The sequence below is a fragment of the Salmo salar genome, chromosome 03, assembly GCF_965601325.2.
Source record: "Salmo salar chromosome 03, fSalSal1, whole genome shotgun sequence".
NCBI classification, from domain to species: Eukaryota; Metazoa; Chordata; class Actinopteri; order Salmoniformes; family Salmonidae; genus Salmo; species Salmo salar.
The window spans coordinates 96805001-96817500 of NC_138293.1; the positions used below are offsets into that span (position 1 = coordinate 96805001).

Here is a 12500-nt window from a genome sequence, read left to right on the forward strand (position 1 = left end):
TGTCCCACAGGTGTCCCTGGCTATCTGTTTACTGACTGTCTGTCTGTCCCCCAGGTGTCCCTGGCTATCTGTATACTGACTGTCTGTCTGTCCCCAGGTGTCCCTGGCTATCTGTTTAGTGACTGTCTGTCCCCCAGGTGTCCCTGGCTATCTGTTTACTGACTGTCTGTCTGTCCCCCAGGTGTCCCTGGCTATCTGTTTAATGACTATCTGTCCCCCAGGTGTCCCTGGCTCTCTGTTTACTGACTTGTCTGTCTGTCCCCCAGGTGTCCCTGGCTATCTGTTTACTGACTGTCTGTCTGTCCCCCAGGTGTCCCTGGCTATCTGTTTACTGACTGTCTGTCTGTCCCCAGGTGTCCCTGGCTATCTGTTTACTGACTGTCTGTCTGTCCCCAGGTGTCCCTGGCTATCTGTTTACTGACTGTCTGTCTGTCCCCAGGTGTCCCTGGCTATCTGTATACTGACTGTCTGTCTGTCCCCCAGGTGTCCCTGGCTATCTGTTTACTGACTGTCTGTCTGTCCCCAGGTGTCCCTGGCTATCTGTTTACTGACTGTCTGTCTGTCCCCAGGTGTCCCTGGCTATCTGTTTACTGACTGTCTGTCTGTCCCCCAGGTGTCCCTGGCTATCTGTTTAATGACTGTCTGTCCCCCAGGTGTCCCTGGCTATCTGTTTACTGACTTGTCTGTCTGTCCCCAGGTGTCCCTGGCTATCTGTTTAATGACTGTCTGTCCCCCAGGTGTCCCTGGCTATCTGTTTACTGACTGTCTGTCTGTCTGTCCCCCAGGTGTCCCTGGCTATCTGTTTACTGACTGTCTGTTTGTCCCACAGGTGTCCCTGGCTATCTGTTTACTGACTGTCTGTCTGTCCCCAGGTGTCCCTGGCTATCTGTTTACTGACTGTCTGTCTGTCCCCAGGTGTCCCTGGCTATCTGTTTACTGACTGTCTGTCTGTCCCCAGGTGTCCCTGGCTATCTGTTTACTGACTGTCTGTCTGTCCCCAGGTGTCCCCAGCTAAGCCATTAAAGGCGTTGATGCAGAGATGGGTGATGTACACGGAGGAGTGTAGCCGCAATAACAGCAGAGAACCACCGCTCACTGGTGAGAAACACATGCACACGCCTGCACGAACACTCACACCATAAACACTGTATAGCACTGTGCATTATGGGAAGATGAAGGTCCTCCGTTCTGCTCTCCCGGTGAGGGTCGGCTGTGGCAGTAGATATATGTCTATCTTTCATTCCAGGAAGATATTCCCTCCCCTTCACAGATCTGATTGGACAGGATGTGTTCTGATCTACAGTAATTGTTTCCCCTAGGTGTGGTGTGAAACAGGACATTTGACATGTAGGATAGAGATGGAGGGACAGAGAGATGGAGGGACGGAGGGATGGAGGGACAGGGGGACAGAGGGACAGGGGGATGTAGGGACAGAGGAGGGATGGAGGGACAGAGGGATAGAGGGATGGAGAGACAGAGGGATGGAGGGACAGAGAGATGGAGGGACAGAGGGATGGAGGGACAGAGGGATGGAGGGACAGAGGGATGGAGGGACAGAGAGATGGAGAGACAGAGGGATGGAGGGACAGAGGGATGGAGGGACAAAGGAGGGACAGAGGAGGGACAGAGAGATGGAGGGACAGGGGTACAGAGGGACAGGGGGACACAGTGATGGAGATAAAGAGATGTGCTGTAACTGTTCCCTGTAGGTGTTGTGTGTAACAGGACCTTTGACATGTATGCCTGCTGGCCCGATGGACTCCCCAACACTACTGTCAGTGTATCCTGTCCCTGGTACCTGCCCTGGCACCACAAAGGTGAAGGTTGATGCTGATTGGTTGGTTGATTGATGAATTGATTGATTGGTTGGTTGATTGGTGAATAGCTTGTGTATCACGTTCAATAAATACCAAATTCAGTCAAATATCAGAAACTTCTGTCAAGTTAGTGTGAAGGGTAACAAGTATGCTTGGGTCAGTGAGTGACAGTCTATCTGTATGTGTGTCTGATCCAGTCCAGCATGGTTGGGTGTACAGGGAGTGTGATGCGGACGGCCAGTGGGTTCCCCAGAAGAACACTAGCGAGTGTGATGCTAATGATCCTGCTCAGGTGAAAATGATGTGTCTCTTGTGAGTGAGGCTTGGAAATGCTGTGGATAAAATATATGATATAGACATGATGGAAAGGATGTATAGAATTGATTCATGTTTTTCATCAGCGTGAGTGTACTGAGGAGTGTAGGCTAAATGTACAGACCATTCAGAAAGTATTTAGACCCCTTCAATTTTTCCACATTTTCCAACATTACAGCCTTATTCTAAAATGAATTCAATAGATTTTTTCCCTCATCAATCTGCACACAATAACCCATAATGACAAAGTAAAAACAGGTTTTTAGAAATGTTTGCAAATTTATAAAATAACAACAACTTACATATCAAATTTGCATAACAATTCAGACCCTTTACTCAGTACTTTGTTGAAGCACCTTTGGCAGCGATTACAGCCTCGAGTCTTCTTGGGTATTTTATTTAACCTTTATTTAACTAGGCAAGTTAGTGAAGAACAAATTCTTATTTACAATGACGGCCTACCAAAAGGCAAAAGGCCTCCTGCGGTGACGGGGGCTGGGATTTAAAAAATAAAAATAAAATACAACATTATATAAATATAGGACCAAACACACATCACGACAAGAGAGACAACACAACAGTACATAAAGAGAGACCTAAGACAATATAGCATGGCAGCAACACATGACAACACAGCATGGCAGCAACACATGACAACACAGCATGGCAGCAACACATGACAACACAGCATGGCAGCAACACATGACAACACAGCATGGTAGCAACACATGACAACACAGCATGGCAGCAACATATGACAACACAGCATGTGTAACGCCCTGGCCATAGAGAGGGGTTTTTGTTCTTTATTTTGGTTAGGCCAGGGTGTTACATTAGGTGGGCGTTCTATGTTCATTTTTCTATGCTTTTGTATTTCTTTGTTTTGGGCCGTGTGTGGCTCCCAATCAGGCACAGCTGTAGTTCGTTGTTGCTGATTGGGAGTCACACATAAGTAGCCTGGTTTTCCTTTGGGTTTTTGTGGGTGATTGTTTTCTGTTTAGTGTGTAACCGGACAGAACTGTTGCTGGTCGTTTTGTTTATTTTATAGTGTTCATGGGTGTTAAATCCTTTATGTTGAACACATCCTCCGCTGCACCTTGGTCCCCTCTTTCAGATGATCGTTACAGAATCACCCACCAAAACCGGACCAAGCAGCGGAGGAAGGAGCAGCGCAAGGAGAAGAACCAGGAGAGGAGCTATCTAGAATCGTGGACTTGGGAGGAAATCCTGGATGGTAAAGGACCATGGGCTCAAGCTGGGGATTATCGCCGCCCGCAGTGGGAGATCGAGGCGGCGAGAGCTGAGAGGCACCGATATGAGGAAAGGGAGCGCAGCAGACACGAGAGGCAGCCCCAAAAAATGTTTGGGGGGGGGGCACACGGGGAGATTGGCGGAGTCAGGCGGTAGACCTGAGCCAACTCCCTGTGCTTACCGGAAGCAGCGTGGTACTGGTAAGGCACCGTGTTATGCTGTGAAGCGCACGGTGTCTCCAGTGCGCGTTCATAGCCACTGTGCACTATAGGCCAGCCCCCCGCAAGTGCCATGCGAGTGCAGGCATCGAGCCAGGACGGATTGTGCCAGCTCAGCGCGTCTGGTCTCCAGTGTGCCTTTTCGGTCCAGGTTATCCTGCACCGGCTCTGCGCACTGTGTCTCCAGGGCGCTGGGAGGGCCCAGTTCGCCCAATGCCTGCGTTCCGCCCGTGCCGGGCCAAAGTGGGCATTCAGCCTGGAGTGTGGGTAAAGAGCCTACGTACCAGAACTCCAGTGCTCCCCCACAGCCCGGTTTATCCTGTGCCTCCTCCTCGGACCAGGCCTCCAGTGGGTCTCCCCATACTGGTCAAGCCTGTGCCTCCTCCACGGACCAGGCCTCCAGTGGGTCTCCCCATCCTGGTCAGTCCTGTACCTCCTCCTCGGACCAGGCCTCCAGGGGGTCTCCCCATACTGGTCAAGCCTGTGCCTCCTCCACGGACCAGGCCTCCAGTGGGTCTCCCCATCCTGGTCAGTCCTGTACCTCCTCCTCGGACCAGGCCTCCAGTGGGTCTCCCCAACCTGGTCAAGCCTGTGCCTCCTCCACGGACCAGGCCTCCAGTGGGTCTCCCCATCCTGGTCAGTCCTGTGCCTCCTCCACGGACCAGGCCTCCAGTGGGTCTCCCCAGCCTGGTGAGTCCTGGGCCAGAGCCGCCCGCCAGCCCTGAGCCGCCAGAGCCGCCCGCCAACCCGGAGCCACCAGGGCCGCCCGCCAGCCCGGAGCCGCCGGAGCCGCCAGGGTCGCCAGCCGGCCAGGCGCAGCCAGGGACGCCCGCCAGCCGGGCGCAGCCAGAGTCACCCGCCAGCCGGGCGCAGCCAGAATCGCCCGCCAGGCGGGCGCAGTCAGGGTCGCCCACCAGTCCTCCAGCGCGGCCAGGGGCGCCACCTAAGTGGGCGACACCGAGGGTGGAGCGGAGGCCACGTCCCGCACCTGAGCCGCCGCCGTAAGAAGGCCCACCCGGACCCTCCCCTTCAGAGTCAGGTTTTGCGGCCGGAGTCCGCACCTTTGGGGGGGGGTACTGTAACGCCCTGGCCATAGAGAGGGGTTTTTGTTCTTTATTTTGGTTAGGCCAGGGTGTTACATTGGGTGGGCATTCTATGTTCATTTTTCTATGCTTTTGTATTTCTTTGTTTTGGGCCGTGTGTGGCTCCCAATCAGGCACAGCTGTAGTTCGTTGTTGCTGATTGGGAGTCACACATAAGTAGCCTGGTTTTCCTTTGGGTTTTTGTGGGTGATTGTTTTCTGTTTAGTGTGTAACCGGACAGAACTGTTGCTGGTCGTTTTGTTTATTTTATAGTGTTCATGCGATTCATTAAATCCTTTATGATGAACACATCCTCCGCTGCACCTTGGTCTCTTTCTGACGACGGCCGTTACAGCATGGCAGCAACACATGACAACACAGCATGGCAGCAACACATGACAACACAGCATGGCAGCAACACATGACAACACAGCATGGCAGCAACACATGACGACACAGCATGGTAGCAACACAAGATGACAACAACATGGTAGCAAAACAACATGGTAGCAGCACAAAACATAGTACAAACATTATTGGGCACAGACAACAGCACAAAGGGCAAGAAGGTAGAGACAACAATACATCACGCAAAGCAGCCACAACTGTCAGTAAGAGTGTCCATGATTGAGTCTTTGAATGATGAGATTGAGATAAAACTGTCCAGTTTGAGTGTTTGTTGCAGCTCGTTCCAGTCGCTAGCTGCAGCGAACTGAAAAGACGATGTTACAAGGTATGACACTACAAGCTTGGCACACCTGTATTTGGGGAGTTTCTCCAATTCTTCTGTGCAGATCTACTCAAGCTCTGTCAAGATGGATGGGGAGGGTTGCTGCACATCTATTTTCAGGTCTCTCCAGAGACGTTGGTTCGGGTTCAAATCAGGGTTCTGACTTGGCAACTCAAGGACATTCAGAGATGTGTCCTGAAGCCACTCCTGCATTGTCTTGGCTGTGTTCTTAGGGTGGTTGTCCTGTTAAAAGGTGAACCTTCACCCCAGTCTGAGGTCCTGAGTGCTCTGGAGCAGGTTTTCATCAAGGATCTCTCTGTACTTTTCTCCGTTCATCTTTCCCTCGATCCTGACTAGTGTCCGACTTTTTGCCACTGAAAAACATCCCCACAGCCTGATGCTGCCACCCCCATGCTAGGGATGGTGCAAGGTTTCCTCCAGATGTGGTGCTTGGCATTCAGGCCAAATAATTCAATCTTCGTTTCATCAGGCCATGGTCTGAGAGTCCTTTAGATGCCTTTTGGCAAACTCCAAGTGGGCTGTTGTGCTTTTTACTGAGAAGTGGCTTCCGTCTGGCCTCTCTACAATAAAGTTCTGATTGGTGGAGTGCTGCAGTGACGGTTTTCCTTCTGGAAGGTTCTCCCATCTCCACAGAGGAACTCTGGAGCTCTATCAGAGTACCATCTGGTTCTTGGTCACCTCCATGACCAAGGCCCTTCTCCCCCGATTGGGCGGATGGCCAGCTCTAGGAAGAGTCTTGGTGGTTCCAAACGTCTTCCATTTAAGAATGATGGAGAACACTGTGTTCTTGTGGACCTACAGAAATGTTTTGGTACCCTTCCGCAGATCTGTGCCTCGACACAATCCTGTCTTGGAGCTTTCCTTCAACCTCATGGCTTGGTTTTTGCTCTGACATGTACTGTCAACTGTGGGATTTATATAGACAGGTGTGTGCCTTTCCAAATCATGTCCAATCAATTGAATTTACCACAGGTGGACTCTAATCAATGGAAACAGGATGCACATGAGCTCAATTTCAAGTCTCATAGCAAAGGCTCTGAATATTTATGAAAATGTAATATTTCTGTTGTATATCTTTAATAAATTTGCAAGAAAGTCATTATGGGGTATTGTGTGTAGATTGATGAGGAAACCATTTAATTTAATACAAGCTGTAATGTAACAAAATGTGGAAAAAGCCAAGATTTCTGAATACTTTCCGAATGCAATGTTTGTTATTGTTTGTGTGTGTGTGTGTGTGTGTGTGTGTGTGTGTGTGTGTGTGTGTGTGTGTGTGTGTGTGTGTGTGTGTGTGTGTGTGTGTGTGTGTGTGTGTGTGTGTGTGTGTGTTTGTAGCCTCACTATGGTCAGATCCTCAAGAAGTTCCGGACCATGTACACCGTGGGCTACTCTCTGTCTCTGGGGGCTCTGGTGTTAGCGCTCGGAGTCCTGATCACTTTCAGGTAACACACACACACACACGCACGCATGCACGCACGCACGCACACACACACACACACACACACACACACACACACACACACACACACACACACCACACACACACACACACACACACACACACACACACACACACACACACACACACACACACACAGAGACACAGACACACATACAGAGAGACACACACAGAAACACACACACACACACACACACACAGAGACACAGACACACATACAGAGAGACACACACAGACACACACACACACACACACACACACACAGAGAGACAGACACACACACACACAGAGATACACACACAGAGACACAGACAGAGACACACACACACCGAGACACACACACACACACACACACACACACACACACACACACACACACACACACACACACAGACAAGCACACACACACAGAGACAAGCACACACACACAGAGACACACACACAGAGACACAGAGACACACCGAGACACACACACACAGAGACACAGACACACACAGAGACAGACACACACAAACACAGAAACACACACAGAGACACACACTGACACACACACACACACACACACACACACACACACACACACACACACACACACACACACACACACACACACACACACACACACACACACACACACACACACACACACACACAGACACACACACACTCACACAGACACACACACACACAGAGACACATACACACCATGATCAGGTAGCCTTCACCTCATGACCGTAAAGAGGAAAGACAGACAGACAGACACGTGACCTCTCATCCACTCAGCCACCCACCATGTCCTCTCAGCCACCCACCATGTCCTCTCAGCCACCCACCATGTCCTCTCAGCCACCCACCATGTCCTCTCAGCCACCCACCATGACCTCTCAGCCACCCACCATGTCCTCTCAGCCACCCACCACTCTTCATGGAGGTAGAAAGGTGTGTATTTCTTGTCAATGAAACATTTCTGATTTGAATGGACATGTCAGTGAAGCAAGGTAGCTCCACTGACCTTAATGTTTGCCACCTATTGACAGTAACCATACAGATATACATATTCTAATTCCATTTCTTTATCCTTTAATCTTTGTTATATTAACTCTGCTGTAGTTGACATTCCCCCTAACAGGAAGCACACTGCCCCCCCCCCCCTTACAGGAAGCTTCACTGTATGAGGAACAACATCCACATGAACCTGTTTGCATCCTTCATCCTGCGTGCTCTGTCCATTCTGATAAAGGACGCCATGTTGGAGGCTCCCAACGTCAACATCGGACAGGACCAGGACATTACACACTATGAGGTGGAGTGGCTCGTCAACAACGAGGTGTGTTGTTGTTGTTGTTGTCTGAAAGGGTCGTGGTCAAAAGTAGTGCCGTTCAACAACAAGGTGGGTGTGTTGAGTTGAGTTGACCAGGGTCAGGTAAAGTAGTGCCGTTCAACAACAAGGTGGGTGTGTTGAGTTGAGTTGACCAGGGTCAGGTAAAGTGGTCAGTTAACAACAAGGTGGGTGTGTTGAGTTGAGTTGACCAGGGTCAGGTAAAGTGGTCAGTTAACAACAAGGTGGGTGTGTTGAGTTGAGTTGACCAGGGTCAGGTAAAGTAGTGCCATTCAACAACAAGGTGGGTGTGTTGAGTTGAGTTGAGTTGACCAGGGTCAGGTAAAGTGGTCAGTTAACAACAACGTGGGTGTGTTGAGTTGAGTTGAGTTGACCAGGGTCAGGTAAAGTGGTCAGTTAACAACAAGGTGGGTGTGTTGAGTTGAGTTGAGTTGACCAGGGTCAGGTAAAGTGGTCAGTTAACAACAAGGTGGGTGTGTTGAGTTGAGTTGACCAGGATTATAAGGGTTTGATTATAATTATAAGCATTGTTTAGCCATACTGGAGGATTATAACGGCTTTGTTAAGTCTTGAAACGTCTTTTTGTGTTGTCTCCTGTAGACGGCGGTGGGGTGTCGTATCGCCGTGGTGATGATGCAGTACAGTATCATGGCTAACAGCTATTGGCTGCTGGTGGAAGGCATCTACCTCCACAACCTGCTGGTCATCACCGTGTTCACTGAGAGAAACTACTTCAACATCTACCTGTGTATCGGCTGGGGTGAGGAGGGGGAGGAGGGGGAGGAGAGGGGGGGAGGTTGTGTGTTTGTCACAGCATAGCAACACATTATATACCAGAAGACAGAGCATTTGGTAATCTGTTTGGTAGCCAGACACCTGAGTAGAGATATTATAGATATAGTCAGCCTCAGGGTAAGGAAGTAGAGATATTAGAGATATAGTCAGTCTTAGGGTTAGGAAGTAGAGATATTATAGATATAGTCAGCCTCAGGGTTAGGAAGTAGAGATATTAGAGATATAGTCAGTCTCAGGTCAGGGTCAGGATAGTAGAGATTTGAGAGATTCAGTCAGTCTCAGGGTTAGGTAGTTGAGATATTATAGATATAGTCAGTCTCAGGGTTAGGTAGTAGAGATATAGTCAGTCTCAGGGTTAGGTAGTAGAGATATTAGAGATATAGTCAGTCTCAGGGTTAGGTAGTAGAGATATGAGAGATATAGTCAGTCTCAGGGTTAGGAAGTAGAGATATTATAGATATAGTCAGGGTTAGGAAGTAGAGATATTATAGATATAGTCAGGGTCAGGGTTAGGTAGTAGAGATATTAGAGATATAGTCAGTCTCAGGGTTGGGTAGTAGAGATATTATAGATATAGTCAGGGTCAGGGTTAGGAAGTAGAGATATTATAGATCTAGTCAGGGTCAGGGTTAGGAAGTAGAGATATTATAGATATAGTCAGGGTCAGGGTTAGGAAGTAGAGATATTATAGATATTTAAGTCATTTAGCAGACGCTCTTATCCAGAGCGACTTACAAATTGGTGCATTCACCTTATAATATCCAGTGGAACAACCACTTACAATAGTGCATCATATTATAGATATAGTCAGTCTCAGGGTTAGGTAGTAGAGATATAGTCAGTCTCAGGTCAGGGTTAGGAAGTAGAGATATTATAGATATAGTCAGGGTCAGGGTTAGGAAGTAGAGATATTATAGATATAGTCAGGGTCAGGGTTAGGAAGTAGAGATATTATAGATATAGTCAGTCTCAGGGTTGGGTAGTAGAGATATTATAGATATAGTCACCCTCAGGGTTAGGTAGTAGAGATATAGTCAGTCTCAGGGTTGGGTAGTAGAGATATTATAGATATAGTCAGGGTCAGGGTTAGGAAGTAGAGATATTATAGATATAGTCAGGGTCAGGGTTAGGAAGTAGAGATATTATAGATGTAGTCAGGGTCAGGGTTATGAAGTAGAGATATTATAGATATAGTCAGGGTCAGGGTTAGGATGTAGAGATATTAAGATGTAGTCAGGGTCAGGGTTAGGAAGTAGAGATATTATAGATATAGTCAGGGTCAGGGTTAGGAAGTAGAGATATTATAGATGTAGTCAGGGTCAGGGTTAGGAAGTAGAGATATTATAGATATAGTCAGGGTCAGGGTTAGGAAGTAGAGATATTAGAGATATAGTCAGGGTCAGGGTTAGGAAGTAGAGATATTATAGATATAGTCAGGGTCAGGGTTAGGAAGTAGAGATATTATAGATATAGTCAGGGTCAGGGTTAGGAAGTAGAGATATTAGAGATATAGTCAGTCTCAGGGTTAGGTAATAGAGATATTATAGATATAGTCAGTCTCAGGGTTGGGTAGTAGAGATATTAGAGATATAGTCAGTCTCAGGGTTAGGAAGTAGAGATATTATAGATATAGTCAGGGTTAGGAAGTAGAGATATTAGAGATATAGTCAGTCTCAGGGTTAGGTAGTAGAGATATTAGAGATATAGTCACCCTCAGGGTTAGGAAGTAGAGATATTATAGATATAGTCAGTCTCAGGGTTAGGTAGTAGAGATATTATAGATATAGTCACCCTCAGGGTTAGGAAGTAGAGATATTATAGATATAGTCACCCTCAGGGTTAGGAAGTAGAGATATTATAGATATAGTCAGTCTCAGGGTTGGGTAGTAGAGATATTATAGATATAGTCAGGGTCAGGGTTAGGAAGTAGAGATATTAGAGATATAGTCAGTCTCAGGGTTGGGTAGTAGAGATATTAGAGATATAGTCAGTCTCAGGGTTAGGTAGTAGAGATATTAGAGATATAGTCAGTCTCAGGGTTAGGTAGTAGAGATATTAGAGAAATAGTCAGCTTCAGGGTTAGGTAGTCTATGAGTTTTTGTCTTGGTGTATTTAATGTGATTCTCTCTGCAGGTGCCCCGCTCATCTTCCTGGTGCCCTGGGTGATGGTGAAATACCTGTATGAAAATGAGGAGTAAGTTCTCAATGTGCCTGCATGCGTGTGTGAGTGAGTGCTTGCATTAGTGAGTGAATGCCTGCATGAGTGACTGATTGCCTCCATGAGTGTGTGAGTGCCTGCATGCGTGAGTGTGTGCCTGCCCGGTGTATGAGTGCCTTCAAACGTGTGTCACTCTCTCTCTCCCTCACCTATGTTTCCCTGACCCAATTTCTATGACAGGAGAAAGGAGAGAAATTATGATACAAATAAACAAAATAACTTCTAGTTCAAACCAGTTCTGACTAGTACTAGTGGTGGTATAACTTCTAGTTCAAACCAGTTCTGACTAGTACTACTGGTGGTATAACTTCTAGTTCTGACTAGTACTACTGGTGGTATAACCTCTAGTTCAAACCAGTTCTGACTAGTACTAGTGGTGGTATAACTTCTAGTTCAAACCAGTTCTGACTAGTACTACTGGTGGTATAACTTCTAGTTCAAACCAGTTCTGACTAGTACTACTGGTGGTATAACCTCTAGTTCAAACCAGTTCTGACGAGTACTACTGGTGATATAACCTCTAGTTCAAACCAGCTCTGACTAGTACTACTGGTTCAAACCAGTTCTGACTAGTATTACTGGTGGTATGACCTCTAGTTCAAACCAGTTCTGACTAGTACTACTGGTGATATAACCTCTAGTTCAAACCAGTTCTGACTAGTACTAGTGGTGGTATAACTTCTAGTTCAAACCAGTTCTGACTAGTACTAGTGGTGGTATAACTTCTAGTTCAAACCAGTTCTGACGAGTACTACTGGTGGTATAACTTCTAGTTCAAACCAGTTCTGACTAGTACATCTGGTGGTATAACCTCTAGTTCAAACCAGTTCTGACTAGTACTACTGGTTCAAACCAGTTCTGAGTAGTACTACTGGTGGTATAACCTCTAGTTCAAACCAGTTCTGAATAGTACTACTGGTTCAAACCAGTTCTGACTAGTACTACTTGTTCAAACCAGTTCTGACTAGTATTACTGGTGGTATGACCTCTAGTTCAAACCAGTTCTGACTAGTACTACTGGTTCAAACCAGTTCTGACTAGTACTACTGGTGGTATAACCTCTAGTTCAAACCTGTTCTGACTAGTACTACTGGTTCAAACCAGTTCTGAGTAGTACTACTGGTGGTATAACCTCTAGTTCAAACCAGTTCTGACTAGTACTACTGGTTCAAACCAGTTCTGACTAGTACTACTGGTGGTATAACCTCTAGTTCAAACCAGTTCTGACTAGTACTACTGGTGGTATAACCTCTAG

The 12500-nt window shown here is 47.4% G+C and overlaps 1 protein-coding gene across 3 annotated transcripts in view; it reads left to right on the top strand.

Moving 5' to 3' along the window:
* The window catches only part of LOC106602019 (glucagon receptor), a 252163-nt gene that overhangs the window by 208541 nt on the left and 31122 nt on the right, over positions 1-12500 (top strand). For all 3 annotated transcript variants that reach the window (XM_045715820.2, XM_045715819.2, XM_045715818.2), the window contains exons 3-9: positions 1002-1098; positions 1710-1817; positions 2015-2109; positions 6770-6876; positions 8052-8220; positions 8833-8992; positions 11161-11221. In XM_045715820.2, the coding sequence (XP_045571776.1) occupies positions 1002-1098; positions 1710-1817; positions 2015-2109; positions 6770-6876; positions 8052-8220; positions 8833-8992; positions 11161-11221 (797 nt within the window). The remainder of the gene's footprint in view (positions 1-1001; positions 1099-1709; positions 1818-2014; positions 2110-6769; positions 6877-8051; positions 8221-8832; positions 8993-11160; positions 11222-12500) is intronic.